General features: G+C 35.6%; 2 protein-coding genes across 4 annotated transcripts in view; one reads left to right on the top strand and one right to left on the bottom strand.

Moving 5' to 3' along the window:
• The window catches only part of TRAK1 (trafficking kinesin protein 1), an 84,105-nt gene extending 81,982 nt beyond the window's left edge, over window positions 1-2,123 (top strand). For all 3 annotated transcript variants that reach the window (XM_015822820.2, XM_029285508.1, XM_029285505.1), the window contains one exon: window positions 812-2,123. In XM_015822820.2, the coding sequence (XP_015678306.2) occupies window positions 812-1,595 (784 nt within the window). In that variant the 3' untranslated portion in view covers window positions 1,596-2,123. The remainder of the gene's footprint in view (window positions 1-811) is intronic.
• A 9,870-nt stretch (window positions 2,124-11,993) lies between these two features.
• Window positions 11,994-18,071, bottom strand: CCK (cholecystokinin). The gene is made up of 2 exons (XM_015823357.1): window positions 17,834-18,071; window positions 11,994-12,729 (listed from the first exon to the last, which is right to left on the bottom strand). The coding sequence occupies exons 1-2, from the start codon at window positions 18,069-18,071 to the stop codon at window positions 12,599-12,601; spliced, it is 369 nt and encodes a 122-aa protein (XP_015678843.1). The 3' UTR covers window positions 11,994-12,598.
• Window positions 18,072-23,845: the final 5,774 nt, after the last annotated feature.

Here is a 23,845-nt window from a genome sequence, read left to right as displayed (position 1 = left end):
CATCAAAACATAATTCAGCCCTTTTTATCTTTATATTCAGGCTTTGCTTATATTTTTTTAAATTATGTGTTAAATAAGCTAATGAAATAAATGAATTTTGTAGAAAGAAATATTAAATTTCCTTACATATCTCCTTAAATATCTACCCCGTGACCTCACTTTCTCTTGAGCCAACCCATCTCACAGATTTGCTGTTATGAGGGGAAGGAAGTGGCAATGTTATTGATTAAGAAAAAGTTGGATGGTTATTATTCACAAAGGAATATGTCCATTCTTCATATAGTATGTTATCGGCCACACTGAGATAAAATGTGTGCAATTATAGTCTATACTTCGCTATATTAACAGTGCTCAGTCATGTGCACAAAAGATTAAATTGTACTTTTTAGGATCATACTATGGATGTGGTTTATTTGCATGGAGCTTATATTTAAAAACCTCTTTGATACTATAATTTTATCTCTTGTAAAATTTTCTTTAAGCATTATTTTTATTTCAGCTGGTAAGTTGTGCTTATATGTGCCTAGTTAATTATTGTGAAGCAGAAACTGATTTAGACTTAATTATTTGCTATACCTGTGATATGTTTATCATATCTTTTCCTATTAGACAAAAAGAGTTAGGAGAGTGAATTGAATTCAAAGTGTGCCTGAAAATGGCTATTGAGAAGTTATTAACTAAGAAATATGAGATAAACATGGTCTCAAAAGCCTGCAGTCATAGGCCTATTGTTAGTAATACAAGTTTTCCATACTGTGCATTAATATTAATATCTGCAAAGACATTAACTTAGGTTTTGCTTTTTCCTTAGCCTTAATGCAGCACCTACTCCAGCTTGTAGCAGTATTGGCAATATGAAAGGCACTCCAGTGGCCACCCCATGTACTCCTCGACGCCTGAGTTTGGTAGAATCCTTCACTAACGTTCGTGAATCCACAACTACAATGAGTACATCCTTAGGACTCGTATGGCTACTCAAGGAACGTGGGATATCAGCAGCAGTGTATAATCCACAAAGTTGGGACAGAGTGGGCAAGAGCACTCTTCTGAGCACATATTCTCCAAGAATGGCTGCCATTCCTTCCACTCCTCCAAACTCACCTATGCAGACACCTCCTTCTTCCCCACCATCTTTTGAGTTCAAATGTTCCAGTCCTCCTTATGACAACTTCCTGGCTTCCAAACCAGCTAGTTCAATTCTGAAGGAAGTAAGGGACAAAAAGAACATCAGAAACAGTGAGAGTCAGACTGATGTGTCTGTCTCCAACCTTAACCTAGTAGACAAAGTAAAAAGGTTTGGAATTGCCAAGGTAGTAAGTTCAGGGCAAACACAAGCTCTTAAATTAACTGATGAACAAGGACCTCTTTTCTGTGGAACACAAAAGCCTGGAGGCCTGCTGCCTGAGAGTTTGCCTTTGGGTTGCCCAACTGCTGTGACAACTGCTATTGGAAGCATTCAGTTGAACACTGGCATTAGAAGGAATCGAAGTTTCCCAACGATGGTTGGTTCAAGCATGCAGATGAAAGGTCCATCAACTCTAACCCCTGGAATCCTAATGGGAGCAAAACTTCCCAAGCAAACTAGCTTACGATAAATGGCTTAATGTATTTCAAGCTCCTCCTTTAAACACTTTTTTTCTTTCATTTGTTATTGAGTTTGACAAATCAACTTTGTGCCTAATTGGAGAAAGTGTAAAATTTGTACAAGATGTAAATATGTATTAGATGTATTATAGATGAATCAGGTCACAGTTTTGAACATTTAACATGCTAAAATTTTGAAAGGCTGTTTTGTTTTTCTTTGCACTGAAAAAAGTGATCCTTGCATAGGGAAAAAGAATGATCAATTCTCTAGTTAGCCTGACTTAACACTGAGACAGGATCATTTGGCAAGGATTACTGTTCATACTGTCAGGATTGCAGAATTTCAGGATGGATGATGAATTCTGTGAGGAGTCTTCATTTTTCACAAAGTATTTATCATAGCAGTAGCTTAACATTTTGACCATTTTCTTTGGCCTTTGTAGTAAAGAGAGAACATTGTACTTCAGGGGTCACATTTCTAAGTGATTTGATTTTTTTTCCTTATGAAATAAACTTGAAATAATATGTATTGAGAAGCATTGCTAAGTGTGCTCTGTGCCTCTACTGTTGTTTTGTAGCCTGATCATATTCCATATTATTTTTTTCAAAGCTGCCCTGGTTAGAAAGTAAAAAAATATTTAAATAAACTTTTGCTGCAGACACTGAAAAATCATGATGACACACACAAAATGAAAGTAATAGCCTTAAAATTATTCTTTGCTTTAATGAGGATAAAAACACTAAAATAAATATCTCTTTCCTTGGGAACCAAAGTTATTGAATGAGTTAATAGTAGGCCTCTTTAAAAACCAAATTTAAATCTATAATACAAACATGCCAAAATAGCAAGTGCTTAATGTAAAAGAAATGACATTTGCAGCCACTTCCCACCTCTCTAGCTTTTGAGTTGCTGAAAGTTAATAGTTTTATAAACAAAATATAGAACATTATTAGTTTAACTGATGTACTCACCCTTTCTACCAAGGATGTAGTTACCAAAAATTAGGGAGTAATTCTCATTTTTGTCCTAGGATTTTAATAATTTTAGATTTTAAATAGTTCTTTTCTCAAGTATAATGACTTTTTGTTATAATAACGTATAGTTGGCTCAATAAGCCCAAATCAAACTCTGATTTCTAATTATTTGTTACTAATTACAACTGAATCAATTTGCTCTCCAGCATTTGGAGAAAGCATAAAAGTTCTGCTTGACTGAAGAGCATAAATCTGTATTTCTTACTTTTCAACTGTGTTGCGTGGTTTATGATCTCAGGTCTTATTCAGACAATGCTTAAAGCAGTCCAGTATGTAGTAATGGGGGGGGGGGGAATTAAACAGAATGGAGTACAAAAAGAACTTCACAATCTAGGAGACAGTGTCATCGGATGCCTCTTAATTTTAGAGGAGGTTATATAGGAACCACACAAAAGTGATTATGTAAATCGGATATTTTAGAGTTATTTGGAAACAATTGGTATATATGGGTTGTATAAATACCAGTGTTTTTTGGCTTTTAAAAAATCAGTTTCTGTTTATTTATTTAATGCCAGTACATCAGTCTCCACATTATTTCTGTGTATTTCAGTTGTGCCAGACTTTTAATTAAAATACACACTAGGTGGATCATTCAGTTCAGTACTGCAATGAGCAGTAAGCATGTAGATGTAGAAGAATGAAAGAGGGTAAGGTACATACCACCAATTTTTGCATGTGTTTTCAGAGTTCTGTTTATTCCACAAACTTTTCACCATATTGTTATTGGCTCTACTTTCCCTTTGTGTATGGGCATTTAATTGCAAAATTGTGACATCTTTTCATTTGGATGTATTAGAAAGAGAACTAATAAATTGATAATTTTAAATAAATGAAAAAAATCATGAATGTCTAAGTAATTTTCATGTATTCTCAGCCCATAATACCATTTGTGAATTAAAAGAAATAAAAAGCAAGTAAATCAGGAAGCTTTATTATTATATATGGAATAAATAAATGAGACAGTATTATTTATCACTTACTCATAGAAGACAGCCAATTATGGGAAGATGAAGTAGTGCAGAGTTCCCCAACATTTCAAGCTTTGTGGACTAGTGGGAGGGGAGAGGAGATGGTATTGCGCAAGCGTGCGCAAGCAGCTGCATTTGTGTGAGTGGCATGCACGCGGGCCTGCTACTCATGCAAATGGAGTGCACTTGCTCGCCTGCTTGCACAAGTGAGGATGCACATGTGCGCACACTCACCGGCCATTTCCATGGTCCAGTTGTAATCCCCCCATGGCCCACAGGTTGAGGACCTCTGAAGTAGCGCATTAAATAGTATTTATATTTTCTTTAGAATGAAATGTTGGACTAATGAATTATATATATTTTCTGCTTTTGCTTTCTGAATACTTTTTCTAATGTCAAAAAATATGTAAAATTACAGAAGAATACTTTAACAGAATTCAGCAATCTGTTTTTAGGCAAGAAAAGATTTCTGGGAATATTTTACACCAGATATTTTATTTCATTGCTGGCTTTTGATGGTTTTTGAAGTCAATTCCTAAAGTTGGCTTTGATGTATTTCCTAACAATTTCCCAAAAAACTAGTGATAAATACCCAATCATTTGTTTTTATGACATTAAATGAAAAATAATCTATGTGTTTATATATAATCAAGTATCCTGAAATTATCTATGTCTATATTGATTCCTAGAGAATTAAATATATTTAGACTGTAGGAATATTTTAAGATCCTGAATTTGCATCTAATGCTAAACTAATTTGTTCAGTAGGAGTTTATCAAATAGAATGCTTGAGTTCGTTTAATGCATTAAGCCAAAATTAAATAATCCATAATATGGTTTGCATGATATCTAGGCAATATCTGAGAAATGGGGAAAAAGTATGATCAATGTAGACTGTATTATTTTAATTGCAGAGATTTATGAGATAGCCCCTGAAGAAGCTGTGTGATGATTTCTCATACATATTCTAAGTATATAATTCTGAATCCCATCTGCTCCACAAATATCCAGGAAGTCTTTGGAAACTGAACTGCCTTTAGAGTTAGCATGAATATGATCAGATTGCTACTGTTGCCAGTAAAATGTCATAGAATAAAATATCTGCTGATGTCTACTGATTCAGGATCTAATGGTTGGTCCCAGAATGGAAATGTCTTCTCTTAATGATTCATAGGAAACACTGTAGACCTTTTCTGTTGGGCTGATTTTTAATTGCTAAATTAAAACTACCGTTTTTAAAATAAGCACAGTTCATTAACAACCTTCTGGAAAAATGACACACCATTTCCTTCATTTATGTCATTTTTGTGCTACAGCAACAACACCAAAGACAGCATATAATTTACAATAATAATGGGAAAATGCTAAACACTATGAGAAATAAAACTTTGACTAGTAATTTACTAAAGATCTAATGAAAGAGTTAATCCCTTATAAATTCCTAAAGCCACAGGGAGGTGGTTGGCCAAACAACTGAAAGAATGCACTCCGGGACTTGAAAGGGATCGCATCTCCATGTATGGCAAGTATTTTAAAATGCTTTTTCTGAGCTGGCTTCTGTGTGCAACGAGAGTGCATGGAGCTAATCTTTGATAGCCGATTGTGAAACTTATATGGACTGAACAAGTGGGATAGTTTGGTCAGTATAAATTGGGAGGAAAGAGGTAATGAGAAAGTCTTCGTAGATCAATGGATTCATAGCACTTCCTAAAGGCACCAGCTGATTTTATATATATTTTTTCCCTGTTTTGTATATATTCATATCTGTCACTGTATTTGGGGTAGAGAATATTGTTGACACGGAATTAGGGGAAAACAGAAAGTATTAATTGTGAATATGTGCTTTGGGCACTTGCAGGGTCATGAAAGGATAGCAAGGAAAACACCCAATGTCTCAACCAACCTGAGAACATACAATGTCTTTAGGGAAACACTCAGAAGGAACATTTTTAGCTACTCCCGCTTTCTCCCTTCTCTATGGTGTGCCAGCCATTCTGGGTGAAGTCTTTGGGTCAACTTTGCTGGGTGGATTGCTTATATACGTAATCAAAAAGTATAAATATAGGGATTTTCTGTCATTCAGGGCTTCTCTCTTTGAGAGGGGCCTGTCTTTGTTCAGCTGAATAAAAACGTAAAGGTTTAAGGCAACTTTTGGTTTCCCGTATTTTTTTTATCAAGCAACACCTCAGAGCCTGCACAACAATGTAATATTCAAATGGGTAAGAAAGACATTTGCTACAATGGCTATATGGCTCTTCCCATTTTTTAATTCTATGTCTAAGGAAAAGCAAATTAGAATTAAATTCTGATTTTCTTCCATAAAAAATGAAATACTTAGTGGATTTCCTTTAAAACCTTATAGATAATATGTAGTGGATTGGTTATGTTATATATTTTATGAATTATGGGGTTCGCTGTTTATTCCACAGAAATTTGTGCAATGTTTATCATATTTTTCTACTTAATAAATTATTTCAAATATTTTTCAAGAACAAACTTCACGCTGATTGTATATGTCAGTGGGATATTTCAGTCAATTCCAGATTCCTGTGATATATTAAAAGATTCAAGCATATATTTGTCAGTGGTCATTTATAAATTTCATTTTTCAAAAAAATCTATTTCAAATTTTTTTACTTTGTCCATTTTCTGCCATTATTGTGTCAGGAGAGGGCGCTCTAAAACCAATGCAAAAAGAAGAGCAATGTAGTGATATCATTAGCTCAGTAGATAACCATCCTGCCAAAAATATAGCTCAAATAAAGCTGTTGGTCTGCTTGAGACTAAATAAATCTATTTTCTTTGCATTCTGCCTCAGAATTCAGTACCAATAAATACAAAAATAAATATAAATAAATATCTTTCATGATCAATCTTAAAATAATAAATAACGGATGAATGAGAATCTCAATGCCTAGGCATGAATGTTGTCTTTTGCCGTGAATAGCACAATTTATTGGAAACATTTACTGAGACACACTGGACAAAAGTCTTAGTGAATTTGTATCACATGCCAAGAATTAAACCTTCAAGATTATTCATGGAAGCTGGACAAGAGAATCAGGATCTTCCCCACAATGACAAGCCAACTTACTGCCGCAGTCATTTATCTATATCAGAGGTCCCCAATCTTTTGGGCACCAGGGACCAGTGCCATGGAGAAAGTTTTTTCTGTGGACCAAAAGGTGTTTTCAATACTGCCGGCATCCCAAGAATGGAGTTTTGCTTGTTTGTCTGGCCCACTTGCTCGCATGCTATGGACCGGTGCCAGTCCATGGACCAGGGGTTGGGGATCTCTCATGTACACATTGAACAGGATTGTTTATAAATGCGGCCTGCTTTTCATGTGCTACATCTGCATCACTTGGAGATTACAGTCTCTTCACATTTTAGACTCTTCATTGATTTTTAACAAGGACAGTTTCTGGATCCATGACTGAATATTCCCAAGGAAAAATCCTCTTGGGGCTCTCTGTTTTCACTACTTCACAATACAATAATTTCAGTTAATTATCATGAAAAAGGAAGCTTTTTTTGAAGCAAAACTGTGTATCTTTTTTTGATTTCTAATCCGAATAAGTTTATCTTATGAAGTCTATGCCAGACACTTGCCTATCATTCTGAAAATGTTTTTATCTCTTGTTCATTTTTGTTTTTGCTCCTGTTAAAATTTCATGCCTGAAAAGATTTTGCCCACCAAGGCCATAATTGATTGATGTAATATCCTTGTTGTTATTAATCTGTGGGTATATAAATTTATAGGAGTAATTGTCAACCATTGATTAAGACCTTAAATCTAACTGAAATAAGCAGATGTATGTGCAAAATTCACTAGCAAGCAAAAATTTGGTGGGCAAAAGAAGAAGCACATTATTTGGTAAATATTGCAGGGAACTGGTAAGCAAACAAGGATGATTAGAAAATATGTGTGTGTGGGAGTTCCCTAGTAACCTGAGAAAATAAAAGAGATTAGCCTTTTTTATAATAGATTATGTATTATAAATTTTATTCCTGCATCTTTAAGTATATACCATTTAAGACTGTCAAAATAGCATCTGAAAAACTTTCTAAACTTGGGTTTCAGCTCTCTAACAAAACTGTTTTTTTAATAAGTTCAGCTGAAATAATCAAGGTCAACCTACACAAGCAACATTATTTAATAGTAGCCCCAATTGTTTACCACAACTTCTGTAAAGTTTTGTGTTAATTATTCAGGAAGCAGCTATATGCTACTCTTGTTAATTATTTTTGAAGCATATTTCAGAAAGTAACTTCAGCTCTCAATGAGTTAGTGCGAAACCCTTTCATCAACTTGGCATGTTCATTATTCACTTTAAAGAACATTGACTGATTTGGAAATAAACAAATAATCTGGCTAGCAACAATCATTCAGTAGCTTGTCTTTATAGCTGAAAACCTATGCTATTCAATACTTTAAAATGGGTGTCAAACTTGAAACGTCACATGACATGTTGCGACATATCGTGACTTTTTTTCCATTGCTGGCAATGGGGTGGGCAGTTTTGGCAGGACACATCTGACCCGTGGGCCGGCAGTTTGACACTCCTGCTTTAAAACCAAATAGATTGAGAGAGATTAATCTTTAAACTAGGTTACACCATAAACCAGTGATGGCGAACCTTTTAGAGACCGAGTGCCCAAACTGCAACCCCAAACCCACTTATTTATCACAAAGTGCCAGGGCTGCATCAGCATTGTGGTGTCCTCAGTGGGGGCGTGGCCCACTCGGTGGGCATTGCTGCAATGGTCACAGCAGACTGGGTGAGCGTGGCCGGGGCCAGGGCGGCGGGGGCCAGGGCGGCGGGGGCCAGTTCCTCGCCATCTCTGGGGCATCCCCGGGGGGCAAACGCCGCTTGCTCGCTCACTTCCTGTCCTGTCACTTCCAAACGCCACATGCTCGCTACTCTGGCGAATTCTGCTGGGGCAACGGTGCATGTGCCCACAGAGAGGGCTCTGAGTGCCACCTCTGGCATGTTTGCCATAGGTTCGCCACCACTGCCATAAACCATAATCTAAGCCTAAGAAGACCATTGATTGATTATATGGCAGAAAGTTTTTTTCGACTCTTAGTGAACATGTAAATAGATTTTTTCCATGATGATCTGTTCCTAACCTGGTCTTTCAGATCTTCCTCAGTGCATTCATCACAGATGATTGTTTTCTTTTGCTGCCCATGATATTCTCTGGAGTTTTCTCCAATACTAATGTTTAAAAGTGTCAATGCTCTCCTTATTCTGCTTCTTCAAAGTCCAGCTTTTGCTTTCTTAGGGTATCTGAGGGAATATCATTGCTTGCCCTATACTGATCTTTGTAGTTTTTATGTAGGTAGATGTATATATAGAAACATCATGGTATTTGCATATATTTTCTAAAACATTATTTTAAAACAACAACAACAACAAAAACACCAATCTCCTTACTTGCCTGTACTTAAAGTTTGCTTTTGCAGGGATCAGTTTGCCACAGATAGCAATAGATCCATTTTCTGAAGTATCCATTTTCCTAATTATGAATATATTGGGGGAGAGTTGTACATTTTTAAATGAAAAAAAAGAGGACAGCTCAAGTCCTGGAGACCATTTTCCTATCTTTAAATCTTTCCCTTTCCCAAGCCATCTAGGTGTGCTTCTAATGTCAGATTTGATTAGAGGAAACCAGGTTTTGTAGAAGAGATCGGGGCAGAGTGATCAAGAGAATTAATTAGCGATTTGGGGGAAGACTAAACTCTTTTCAAAAATTGTCACAGATAATTAAAAAGCCAATTTTATGTAAAGAAGCAAGTGTATATGGTTCACCTTTCCATATATAATTGCTTTCTGGTTATAAACTAAGGTATTATGGAAATCAGGGTCCACATCTGGAAATCGCAAGGTTAGGTATGTGTAGGCAAATATATGTAACAGGTCACAATGACTATCACTACATCGAGTATTGCTTCATTCATGTAAAAGAAAATTCATCATATTTTCCTACAGGTAAGGAGAGTGTAAAATGACTTATAAAAGAACTTTTATTGTGTTTTGCAGTCCTTTATGAGTAAAACATTAACAAAATCATGATGCTCTTGTTGAATTGTGGAAGATTAAGCTACCATAAATTAAAATTCGCCTGTCATAGAGAAATATAGTTCCATCACAGTTTTTTCTCTCTCTCCATATATGCTTCTGAGATGACATAGAAACTGCAGTGGACACAGGTAGCTTTTATCTAGTTAGGGAGTTATAGATTCTTGCATGCTAGTTGATATTAAAGCTCAGTTGTGTTGTTTTGAGTCCATATCCTGCCTCAAGTTCCATTTTGGCTGTGGGCACAGCATTATCAAAATGTTTGGTTAATTAATGAAAGACCAGCAATGAGAGATGAGACAGACTTTGGAGTTGTGTGGGTGCATCTGATAGAAACAAGCGATTGAGAAAGAACTATACTGATGATAATGGTGGTGATTTAGCCTGAGCCTCATCCCTAATGGCTCAACATGGTTAAGAATTGTCTTAAAAAATGCAATCAATAACATGTTGATAATGCCCTGAATTTTAATAGATTAAAATTCTCCTATCTATTTAGCCTTTGCTTTCAAAAATCCATTGTGAATGTGTATTGTGCACTACACAATACTATCAATAAGCTTGGAAATTCAGAGATCTATCTTTTACTTACGCTCACTTACCGTGATCTAAAATGCTGCTTTGTTCAATATATCTCTCTAATGATATGTGGGAATGACCTTGAGAGACAGGAAGAAGATTGACAGCCCAGGCAGCACTCTGATAAAACAAAATTTAAGATGACAAAGGAGGGGTGATGAAAGCATTTCAGAAGGGATCCTGCCTAGTTTTGGGGAGTATAAAAGTAAGGAACAGGAACAGTACTTTCAGACTTGCAGGAACTTGTTAATGTAACCTTACAAAAGAGATAGAGCTAATACTGCTGGGCGTGATTCTGGCCTGGCCTGGCCTGCCTCTCAAGACTGACAGTACCTTCAATACATGTTCTGGGCACCGTAGGAAATGCCTAGGCAGCCTTATTCGTAAAGGAACGAACACAACTGAACTAAAAAGAAAACAAGCGTTTTTGAGATGAGCTGAATATGTAGATTTCTGCTTCTCTTTCTCTGTAACTTTGTTGCATTTAACTGGAAACCAACTTTGTTCTACAGTATATAGCAGGAATAGGCAGACTCTTCTGGAAGATGTTTGGGTGATCTGAAGCATATTCATAATGATTCTTAAACTTCCCATGGCAGCATCGAAAAAAAGGCATCTCCTAATTTCTGAAATTCATTCTTTTATGAAGTTCTATGATACTATGTAGCTCTACCAACGATTGGAAATTGCTTCATAATTTGGATATCAGTGAAAAAAATGTTCTTGACCAAGCTCACTATCTTTGCCAATACTCTCTCACACAGAATAACTCAGTTATTGTCCTCATATTCAAATATTTCTTTTTTTTATTTTGTCATTCTCATATCACTTCTGATTGATCATATGAGTCTATCATTTATTATTTATTTATTCCTAAATAATATTTATTTAATAAATAAATGGAAGAATTCTGCTTAATGTGCATAAGATATGTTTGGTCTGAGATGATAGATAGATAGATAGATAGATAGATAGATAGATAGATAGATAGATGTAGGTAGGTAGGTAGGTAGGTAGGTAGGTAGGTAGGTAGGTAAAAGAGAGAGAGAGAGAGACAGACAGACAGACAGACAGATGTAGGTAGATAGGTTGGTTAGATAGATAGATAGATAGATAGATAGATAGATAGATAGATAGATAGATAGATAGATAGATAGATAGATAGATAGATAGATAGATAGATGATAGATAGATAGATAGATGTAAGTTGTCAGGTAGGTAGATAGGTGGGTAGATAAATAGGTGGGGAGAGAGAGAAAGAGAGAGAGAGAGAGACATAGAGAGAGAGAGAAATTTAAATAACATTTAAATTTAAATAAGTGTCTATGTTATTTAAATTAGGCACCAAATGATCCAAAATTATCATCCTTGAACTTGAACCACCCTTGATTTTTCCAATATCTCATCCCTAATCTTCCCAGCACTTTTCCAGGGCTACTGCCAATATTGTCACTATCTTCCTTTCCATCATTTCCCCATTACTGTTGGCAATCCACTCCCTCTTCAACTATATGTTTTATAGTTATAAAATATTCCTTTTCTTCAAGTTAATGCAGAGTTAGAAAAAAACCTTTAAAAATGTAATAGTGTAACATCATTTTCAGATTTAAAACAGTGTTCTAATCCCTTCTAGTCATAGGAACATATCCTTATGCTTAATTATGTGATCAGGAGGAGAGAAAGACATAAGTGTAATTTTGCACTGCAAAGCAAATACAGAGCCACAAAGCAAGGAAAGTTCTGTTTATTCTAGTGTGAATAATTTTATCAGAATTTTCACATTTACTGCACAAAATCAAATAACCAGAGGCCATAACATGCCTAGAAAATTATTTGACCAAATTTTGAATGTACTGGTATAATGACTTTTCTATAGTGTTAATATCTAAATAAATAGAATCAAAGTTTAATCATATGTAAAGAGGATTCATTGCAGTCAATTCAGTTGATCATGAAAAATTTAAAGTCTCACTCATTACAATAATACTACTTTTGAGTGTATTTGAATCTGACTCGGGTTGATACTTTCTAACACATAAATAGTTCAAATTAACAAATGGCTTATGTGTTAAATTGCAAACAATTTTTTAAGAAAGAGATAGCAACATTTGCAATGATAAAATTATCAAGAAATGAATAAAATACTTCTGATATATCCACATTCTTGAAAACTCTGCATATGTTTGCAAAATATATTGTATAGTTTTACAGACAAATTTACATCAAATACAGATATTTTAAACACCAATTTGTAAAGGATGCCAACATATATATTTTTTTTACAGAAAATCGTATTTCTGTACAAGGATTTTAATTTCATTTCTTTTAAGCAAAGTTGGACAATTTTTAAGAGGAGTATTCATATTCTTCAGCACTGCGACGTCCAAAATCCATCCAGCCCATGTAGTCTCTGTCCCTTATCCTGTGGGTAGGGTCAAAATTCTGTAACCCCATCACGGAAACCTTTCCAGTGGAACCTAAATATTGGATAGCGACATACAAATAAACACTCATTTTTAATATTATGAATTATTTTATATCTTAAACCAATTATAGAACATTAAATGTTGTAAAATCAACATCCTGTGATAGTGGACATTATCATCCAAGATCATATGAAACCTACATTTTTACTTCTGCTAACATTTATTGTGCTATACCTCTAATTTTAAACTCAGGGGAATAACAATGACTGAGGGCAGGGGAGCAACCTTGGAAACTACGGATGCATTGACAAGCACGGGCCCTTTAAGAACAGCACGGCCGGTACTAATGAGTGGATCAATGACCCGTTCAACGGTTAGAGCGCAGAGGTGGCCAGTTATATAAACTAACTCCCGGATCTGGCAGTTTTTACACTCTGACGATGTCAGTAGTTTGGCCGACGAAAGCTTAGTACTTTTTGTAGATTAAACAGCTTTGGTTTAAGATTTTTATCCTGGTGTTCGGATACTTCTATTACTGCCACGATATATATATATATAATTAGATAGTAAAATTGCTGATGCATGTCCCTAGTTACAGTGCCAGAAGGATGTGTTTTTGTAAAGCATCATTAAGAAAAGTTATTAGCAAAATGCATTCTAAAATAAAATTAAAGGACAGAATCAAGATGCACCGGTGACTATCTGGATAATTTTAAAATTTTAGTTTCCCAGCAGTAGCAACAATGGATATATTCATTATCTTGTCACCTCTACCTACATTCACAAAAAAGAAAAGAAAAAAATCCAAAAGTGTACTGAAACAAATTACATTGGGCAGAAAACAAAAAGGCAGTTTGTTTGAGATTGTTCTTGTAAACCTGGTTCTGGTGCTGATCAAAAAATTAATGGCTAAATATATAGCACCTTTTCCTTTAAAACTTCATTACCCCACCTTGAACCATTATTTTGTCACTGTTTCTTACTAGTTTGATATCAAGTTCCAAGCTGACACACAGACACACAAATACACAGACAAAGAGCAGATTCTGTAACATCCTGATTCCCCCATGTAATCCATTAAACCCGTATAAAGACATACTGGTCTACTGCTAACCAACTGGAGTTTTATCTGTACAGATCTCTTGTCAAGGTTGAAGAAAATAGGTCAGGCCTGTTGATCTGCTGCCTGATTGATTTTTTTAAAAACAGTTTTTTCTACCAGTATTAAATAAGTAGTATTTGCTTTCAAAATTTCTTCTCTGCCAAAGGAAAAGAACATTTATTTCTGAGAAATTGTCTTGAGCTGGGAGATGGCTGAGAGGTACATGTGAATAGCCTAGAAGGATCTCTCCATTGGGTCTGCAGCCTCCCTGGTCCTCTAATAAAAGAACTCCTTCCATCTGGCTCTTTAGTAGCTGTTGAGAGTGATTGCCCTGACAAAATTGACTGAGAATGTCTCAGTCAATTCTCTTTCTCTTTCCCAAGAGAAAGAGACTTTTGATCCAATTTTTTTCAAACATTAGAAAACTTCAGAAGGTCATTGTATGCTTCATTCCATATCAGATTCCATTCTCCAGTCATAATCAGCTAATTCAGGAAATAGTCTAGGAATGGACAACCTATAGTCTTCCATATGTTGATGGATTGCACTCTTCTTTCTCTTGAACATTGGCTATTCTGCCTAGGAGACTAGATCTTAATAAAGTTGATAGATAGTAACCTCAATCTCTGTTAAAAGATTTTTTTTAGTGATCCTTTAATTATTCAATATTATCTTTATCTTTGAGAAATTTATCAAACACTATTTTTATCAGCTATATTATTTGGTCGCCAAGGCTTACCAAGTGCTCGCTATCACAGAGAAACTGAAAGCAGATTTTGATATATAAAGGGCATGTTCTAGAGGAGATCTCTGTCACCTTAGTACAAAGCAAATGGTTAAAAAAAACACAAGGCAGCTACTGAGAGAAAAATTGTCTTAAGCAAAAAAGGGTCCTAGATTACAAAATGATTACTCTAAAATCAAACTGAGCACTCCTGCTTTATTGTTCACCTATTTTGGTTCCTATAATCTCCCTTTTGGTGTTGTAAACAAGTGTAAGTGAAACAGCTTCAAGGAACCTGGGAGTAATTTAATCTGCAATTGGAAAGGTATTTATTTGGAAGAAAGTTCAAATAAACACAATTAATAACAATTCAGTTTGTTTTCAATTAGGGTTTTGGATGTGTGGCTTTTCCACCCTTATCCTCTCTCCAACTGGGAGCTATCCTGCTCCAAGGAAGATATCCTTCAAGTGAGCCTCATCAAGAATTTACAATCAAACTACATTTTATATGTAGTCTGAAATGGTGTAGGGTTCCTGCCTGGGCATGGGGTTGGACTCGATGACCTCCAAGGTCCCCTCCAACTTTATTATTATTATTATTATTATTATTATTATTATTATTATTATTATTATTATTATTATTATTATTATTATTATTATTATTATTATTATTATTATTATTATTATTATTATTATTATTATTATTATTATTATTATATAGTTGGCTCCTTTATTCTTGGATGGACTTTTCTAGTGAGGGGAATCTATCAAACATACAAATGCATGTGCTGGGATCTTGATAATCTTTATTCCAGGAGAACTATATACTTATTTTTGTGGGGAACAATTGATTGTAGAGAAAATTATCTGTTCAAAATAATCTTTGTTAGCAGTTAAAAGCTCTGTAGAATCACAATTTAGAAAAGGCTGAAGAATGTCTCCCTTACTGTCACTTTTTACCCAACTGGCCTTTAAAAACCCAAGTACAAGAATGTACATCAGTTCAGACATTTCAGCTAATTTGCTATGAATTCCACTTAGATCCTAAGATCATATTTTCTCAAGTCTCCTTAATGATTTTAATGGAAAATTCTAATCTATTACAGTTCAGGCTTCCTAACTTATTGTTCTCTAGATATTTTATAGTAATGAAGAATTATGATTCTCAAATATATTTAATAAAGTTGACTTGGAATTATGGGAGTTCTGTTTCCAACTTGTCTGGAGAATGTTGGGTGAAGGAAGATTGCCCATCTTATGACATTAATTTGAGACATTTTCATTATTGTACCAATTATTTTCTTATCTTATGACAAGTCATTATTTTGTCATGGTAATAATAAAAATTTTGAGTGAACATCAACAGTGGAACACACATTGTTTTAGACAATCATTAAAAATTAACCCCAAGCAGGCATACATTTAAATATAATAAGAATTATACAAACATTTAAACCAGATGATATATATGGACAATCATGATGAAGATTAGGGCAAACAGATGAGTAATCCAGCACTACTTGAAAGCATGTAGCTTGCATCCCAAACTCACAAACCATATCTTTATGAATGAGAGATGTATACTGTCTTAGAAGCATATTTCCCCAGTCTCTACTAACCATATACTGACTACGTAGGAAAGATATGTGAAAGTAAAAGAGAAAGTTAGAGAGAAGTCCATGCAGAAAGGCAGGATAAAGATTAAGCTTTTGATTCTTAGAAGCCTCTGATTTACAACGAGTTTCTTCAAAAACCTGGAGAAGCCAAGAAATGGAAGCAGAGAACTATGTGTTTCAGGAAGCTTTCTAGTCCAATAAAATAGATAAATCAAAATAAAAATTCCTTTAGGTAGGAATTTTTATTCAGTTTTATTACTGTTTTTCATTTTCTTTATATCTCTGTATAAATAATAACTGGTCTGAATCTAAATCTTGATCTCCTGTGTGGTATTTATTTCTCCTCCAGGTAATTGATGATGCTGTATGAATTAAACAAAGTTACCCAGTTGATGATTCAGAAAAGACTGCAAGGTTCATTTAACTGGATTGGTGGGACATAGAATTCTCTTGACAAAAAACTCTTATGCAAGTTACATGCTTATTCTGTTGCCTCTGTGGAAATAAGATCCACAAGTGTGTCCCACTGATGTTCAATCAGCATTTAGTATTTAGATGGAAGCAAACAACACGCAGAGTTTCACCATGCTGTTTTCATGTAATCATATTAACACCTAAAATTACACCTTTCAGAGTGAAGAGCTACCCAGACTGTTATTTCCTTTCAGCTCTTCTTCCATAATGCAATTTTTCTTTCTTTTTTTCCTTCTTTCCTTTTTCCTTCTTGCCATCAAAGTCATTAACTTATTTACTCTTCCCTAGTTATTCTCTGCTAACATGAAGGCCTACAGAAGATAACAACCCACATCTCATTATATCACTCAAATGGGGGTAACAATCACACTGTGATTGATGCATCAATCATGACATGATTTCTGATTCAAATTATATCATCCATGCCATTTGCATGATTATATTATGGTGCATATAATGTCATAAGCACTTATAGCAGATGCTAATGCTTGTTTTCCTTCCTTCCTATTTGTAAAAAAAATGAAAGACTAAAGAAAACATTTAACAATTGGGATTTGATAACAATTCTGCTTCCTAATGTGTTTCACATGGGCCCATCACTGGTCTTTAGTTAGCCTTGCAATCAGCTTCCATAAATGGCTCTAAAGGCTTTCAGCATCGACAATCATCTCTTTCTTATTAACTACTGTGTCTTCTGGTATGGGGAGATATACTACTGAACATAAACTTCTCATTTCTTTATTATAGCCGCTGAAAGGGATTTACAGTAATATTGCTGGATAATTAAGGCAGTCACATTGGGAGAATGAAACTGAGAAAGATGTGATGATATGTGGAAGAGAAGAGGAAGTTTTACTAACCTTCTTCTGCTTTGGGGAAACAGTGATTCCTGTATGTATTTGAAGAAAGATTCACCTAGGCGAATTCCCATATTAGCTTGGAATGTTGATTTGTGTTGTCTCAACACTTTTGGATGATGCCAGCTTGGGATAACTGTGTTGATTGCTAATAAAAGACAACTTTAATGTCTCTGCCACGTTCCCAAGCTAGTGTCTTCCAGAGGTGTTGGAAAGGCCACATTTTGTGGGAATGATCAATAATGCTCGCCTTTCCTCTCTCACAGCTCTGACAGAATGAGATCACTCTAACTTCAGTTTGAATCTATTCATGTATTGAATTTTGAAAGAGGATTTCTTTAAAACCAAAGAATGTCTGGAACAGAAAATGACAAAGGTATACCTCTTCGGGCTTGCTGGAGATATTTGGCTAACAGAGCTCCAAGGTTGGCCTTTTGGTCAATGCTGCCATCTACCAGCTGGGCAGGTTTTCCTGAGGTTGGAATACGGGCATGTCGGTGATTTTCTAATAAGCTCTGCTCGAGATTTGTCATTGCATGGTGGGATCCAGATGTTTGCTGTCCCAAGGAGTTCAGGGACAACATAGCCAGGAACAGGAAGATGCAAATCCCACTATACATAGCTAAAGAAGAATAAGAAGAAAAGATTCAAATATTCAGATTTGCAAAGATTGTGCTTTTAAAATACACTAAAATATTTATTCTAGTACTTTTGTGCTTGTTCTTTATCAGTGCATCCAATTAATAAATATTACATTGTATATTACATTCACATATGGTTCAGCAGTAGAATTTGCAGCAACACAACATTGCACTTCTTTTTTCATAATGTTTTTCAATTTTTATGGAATTCTCTGCTCCAATTACAGATCCCAAAATGCAGATGAAAATCACAAGATGAAAAATATAGCTTTTATAGGGTTTAATGCTTATTAGATGTTTAATAAGGAACAGTAATTAAAAGTGATCGCTGGGCTTTAAAAGGTGTGCCATAATCATGATTTCACCTTATTCTAAATTTGTGAGAGAAAGAAATGAAATTTGAATATTAACTCTTAACTTGATATATTTTTTGGATATACTGCAATATAGCATACAATTCCTAGGCATCAAAATACGATCAATCTCCAGCTAAATGTATATAAGATCAATTATTTTAGTGGAAGAATAGTTTATGTTTTGCTAAATAATAATAATAATAATAATAATAATAATAATAATAATAATAATAATAATAATAATAAAGTTGGAAGGGACCTTGGAGGTCATCTAGTCCAACCCCCTGCTCAGGCAGGAAACCCTATACCATTTCAGACATGGCCGTCCAGTCTCTTCTTAAAAACTTCCAGTGTTGGAGCATTCACAGCTTCTGGAGACAGGTTGTTCCACTGATTAATTGTTCTAATTGTCAGGAAGTTTCTCCTTAGTTCTAGGTTGCTTCTCTCTTTAGTTAGTTTCCATCTGTTGCTTCTTGTCCTGCCTTCAGGCGCTTTGGAGTATAGCTTGACTCCCTCTTCTTTGTGGCAGCCCCTGAGATATTGGAACACTACTATCATGTCACCTGTAGTCCTTCTCGTCATTAAACTAGACATACCCAATTCCAGCAACCGTTCGTTATACTGTATGTTTTAGCCTCCAGTCCCCTGATCATCTTTGTTGCTCTTCTCTGTACTCTTTCTAGACTCTCAACATCTTTTTTACATCATGGTGACTTAAAGGTCTTTAAATTTTAAGTCTTTCACAAGCTTAATAATGATATGTCATAATTACATACATTTTCTGTGGTCAGTATTGACTTTTAAGATAAAAGAAAAGTAATACAGTGCCAACTTTTTGTTCTGCGTTCAATACTTCTCATAACCAAACCTTAGAAATTAAAAGTTTATGATGATCATGCTTCTTTTAGACTACAATCCAAATATAGAAATACATAGATAAAAATCCAAATGATGCAATTAAAAAACTGTAAATAATTAAGGCTTCCTTTATCTAGAGACTGAAGAATAACAATTACTCTTGGTGCAAGATGATTTGTATTTGAGCACAGGATTTACTGCACTGAAAAATTTGGTTGCAATCCATTGTTCCCTGACGGTATAGTTTAGAATGCTCATGAAAAAGTCTTTCCTATCCTAACATGTAGCAAGCAATTTCATAGCCTCCTCCCCAAAAATAAAATACTGTTGCCCAGGGTAAATATTATGAATGAACTATGTACAATTTGGTTAAGATTAAGAGATGCTTGTTAAGCAGTCTTCCTCAATTTTGAATATTGCAGAAGATTTAATTTGCAAAACTATGGAGAGAAATTCAAATGGCATAAACCGTATAAAAATGTTGGTCACCCTCTGCTGCTCTATTTTCCCCAATTAAAAGAGTCTTAGCAAAATGTTCCAATCTTACCTTCAAATCAAGTGCAGGTAGATCTGCTGACTAGCCAGGAGAAGGAACGTTCTCCAGAATGTAGCAAAGCCATTCAGAGTTTCTCCTTAAATAGTCTGGTTAAGTGCTTCAGAGGCTGTCATTTGTTTGCACAGATCTGACGCAATTAGGGGAGCACCATACATTTTTCTGTGGAGTGGAGCAAAGCCATTTGAAGGAGTGTTCACTGGAGGTTAAGTGTTGAATGGTGGCAGTGGAGGGATAGAACAGAAAATCTCCCACAGGGGGAAAAACAGAATTTCTGCTGTTTAATCACATCCACAGCATTGCTATACTTCTTTGATACTCTCTTCTGCTTTACAGGGACTTTAGAACCAACTCGTTGGTTTGTGTGCAGGCAATGAAATTCAAGCAGGGAATAACTCTGAAGCCCCAGTGACTGAATTTAGCAAAATGCTCTTCTTACAAAATAGGCATTGAATTAGACTGCACAGAGTATTCATGCAATCTACATAAATATGATAGAATTGGAGTGGTTATTTTTTTAAAAAAAGAAATGCTTTAAATCCTGACTTTCATTAACAAGAATGTACATCCAAATTCACACATATCTGCCACTCTGTAATCTTAAATAGATTCAGTTGAAACAATAACCTATTAAAATCTTGATTTGAGTACCACAGAATCTTAGCATCGGTGCTCTTAATCTGTTTTATAATTTCATGAATATTTAGTCTTTTAGTTCACCATGAATGGCTACTGATAGTGGATGACAGGTAGTCCTTGACTTACAACCACAATTGAGTCCAAAATGTGTGTTGTTAAATAAGATATTTGTTAAGTGAGTTTTGTCGCATTTTATGACCTTTCTTGCCTCAGTTGTTAAGTGAATCAATGCAGTTGATAAGTTAGTAACCCAGTTGTTAAGTGAATCTGGCTTCTCCATTGACTTGTCAGAAGGCTGCAAAAGATGATCACATGACCCTGGGACACAGCAAAGGTCATAAATATGAACCAGATGCCAAGCATCTGAATTTTGATCACGTGATCATGTGCAAAGGTCATAACTGTGAAAAACGGTCACAAGTGACATTTTTCAGTGTTGTTGTAACTTTGAACAGTCACTAAATCAACTGTGGTAAGTCTAGGACTACCTGTATTTGGTGAATTACCAAACACACAAAGCATACATGCTTTTTTTTGTGTGGAACAGATCCAGAGGAATATTTTGTAAAATAATAATGATTAGAATTTTGCTTACATAGTTTCTCCTTCCATATGTATACCAGCCAAGGGACTCCTTGAATTGGGGCAAGGTGAAAAGTATCTGATGGAAACTAGGTTGAGTATGTTGGTTGAGAGTAATGGAAACAAACAATAAACTGGATTCAACTGGAAAACAAATGGATATGGCATTAGGAAATCAATCTTTTGCAACCCTCTACTTCTAGGAAGGGGAACCTGGGGGCAAGGCAGTGCTCATATTAAGACAATCAGATCTTCTTGATGATTGATAAGATTATTGCTTGGCTGAACTATAATGTCCATTGCACTGTGTGCCATATTGGCTCATATTGGTGCCTGTTAAAGTCAAAAACATGTGGAGAGCACCTTTGGGTTGGGCACTTACTATGCCTCCAGGACCTCAATGGGAATTTCCACTGTAAGTTCTTGGGGTAATATGGAGAGGTTTCTGTCAGCAAAGTAGGGGCGATAGGATGAACAAAAGCTCTTCGCTCTTCCGGTAAGGCAGGGCTCGACAGCCATTCGGTTTCTAGAAATCCGGCACAGATTTGCGCAACAGCTGCGATGCTAAGATTTTTGATCGCGGGAGGCGAGAAGGCGGATCCTTGGCGGAAACCAGCAAACACCGCCGTCTTAGTTACAGCCGCACATTGATCAGGTTGGCGCCGTCCGCCCATTGATCTGAAAGCCAAGCAGCCACCCGTCTGGCTCACTCCTCCCGTCACCGCCCGAAGCGGCATTGATTTGCTGGGTGGAGTAGGGTCTCTTTCGAGAAGACCATCTTGATGGCTTGGAATTCTGAGAGTCGTAATCTACCCATAATGGAGGTCGCTATCTGAGAGAAAGTTTATCTAAAGAGACGGCCATCGACGTCTTTGTCTATGGAAGATCGCTTTATCTTCCTCTGGGAAACTCTCAGACCCGGGTCATCCGGCTGACGCCCTTGGAGAGCAAATAACAGTCCTCCCCCCACCACCTGAATCTCAACTTTTCAACACAGAGAAACTTGAACCGCTCCGCCGTAGCAAAGAGACGAAGAGGAAAACGGTGACCTGAAAGACACAACGGGCCTTTTTACTGGGCTTAATTTCCGGAAGTGTGTGATGAACTTAGTCCAGAAAGCTTCCAACCTATAACTGGCCCAGAAATAGCTGTCTAGTCTGTGGCATCCTATAGCCCAACAAGTTTAGTATGTGATGGAAACTAAGGAAGTGAGATAGAGGGGATCAGAAATGAACAGAAAAGCAAACTATTCCAATGAGTTCTGTACATTATTGTTATGGATGACAGGGAAAAGCAATGTTTTCCACATGGTTTATATTATGACTCACCAATATCTTGCACTGGCCTTATAGACTGGAGCTGAATTAGTGGGAATTAAAAATTTCTGCAGGGCACCAAGTTGTCTCTGCCTATGGTACAAGATTTTGAACACAGTGGCTGCATGGTAGGCTCAGAATTCATTCATCTCCCCAATAAAACCATCTCCTCTATTTGTCCCCTGGTACTATACTTCCACTTAACCAAATTTAATAATGGGCTCCAATTTTGACAATTCCTCCCAGTCTTATCATTTCTATGTGACTCTTTTTCTTATTATTTCTCTTTGACACTTTTATTGTTTATTACACTTTTTTTTTAAAAAAAAAAATCATTTTCAGGGGAAAATTAGAGTCTTCTTTATAATCTTATTTTTCTTCTCATTGTTAGATTTAAGAATTAGTTAAAACAATATTTGAGTCATTTGGACTTTATACATCAAAGTCTACCCAGGCAGCAGAATTCTGATTTCTTTCCTCACCTGAGCACCATTTTATTTATGAATTGGTTCACATTCCACATGAAATAAGACTGAATTTGCTGTAGCTTCAAATACAATGATAGAATTTAAAGGACTGTTTCAATAAACAATTCACACAATTAAAAAAGAGATAACATTAAAATGTAAATACTTTTATTTACAAGTGAATTGCTAAAAACATGCCTACTGAAAAGTAGTTTCCACTGAGCATCTTTAAATGTGCAAGAATGGGAAATGTTCGGTCTTCCAGATGTTGCTGTAATTCAGATTTTTCATTGATAGTCATAATGTCTTGAAAGTGTGCCATTGCCATTGTGGCATCTCTTTGGCACTGTAATTTAAATTAAGAGAAATCTCAATGAACATATTGCTCCTGCATTAACCACCCACTGAAAAAAATTTCTGGAGAAGGTTATATACCATTGATTCATTTCATTTCAACCATGGAAGTTCTACTTCCTACTAGATGACAATGATTTGATTTGCTGAAGTATTTGTCACCATTTTCAGTTGACTGCAGAAAGATAGCCCTATCCCATTCATGTCCAGAAATTGTCCAGGCTGACAATTGAATTTACTTTTAACACAGGTAGATTATTGGAGAACAGCCAGATTGCTTAGGGATACAATGGACATCCTATAGCAAATATATCTCTACTCTTCAAAACTTCATTGCCATTTTCTGTTCCTAGAATCTATTGCCTGAAACAGTCACCAAGATTACAGTAACATTTAACTGATTTGAAGCACTGATTTTTGAGAGCTGTTATGTGTACCAGCTACTTCTCATAATAAAATTGAGAGAGGTATTTTTTTTCTTTTTACTAGTTATAGTTTCAGTAAAATTACTATATATATGTACGTAAAAGCCCTCCCTCAGATAAGAAGACCCTCAACTTTTACAGAAAAATACCATGGAAAAGGTATTAGCCACAAATAAGCTGATGTACATTTTTCATGGTATTTT

The sequence above is a fragment of the Protobothrops mucrosquamatus genome, unplaced genomic scaffold (assembly GCF_001527695.2).
Source record: "Protobothrops mucrosquamatus isolate PMUCROS unplaced genomic scaffold, P.Mucros_1.0 scaffold_177, whole genome shotgun sequence".
NCBI classification, from domain to species: domain Eukaryota; kingdom Metazoa; phylum Chordata; class Lepidosauria; order Squamata; family Viperidae; genus Protobothrops; species Protobothrops mucrosquamatus.
This window is presented reverse-complemented; position numbering and strand designations above follow the sequence as displayed.

Coding starts and splice junctions, on each gene's coding strand:
- CCK (XM_015823357.1), bottom strand. CDS start 18,071: ATGTATAGTGGGATTTGCATCTTCCTGTTCCTGGCTATGTTGTCCCTG. Junction 12,730..17,833: donor TCTCCAGCAAGCCCGAAGAG/GTATACCTTTGT, acceptor TCCAATATTTAG/GTTCCACTGGAAAGGTTTCC.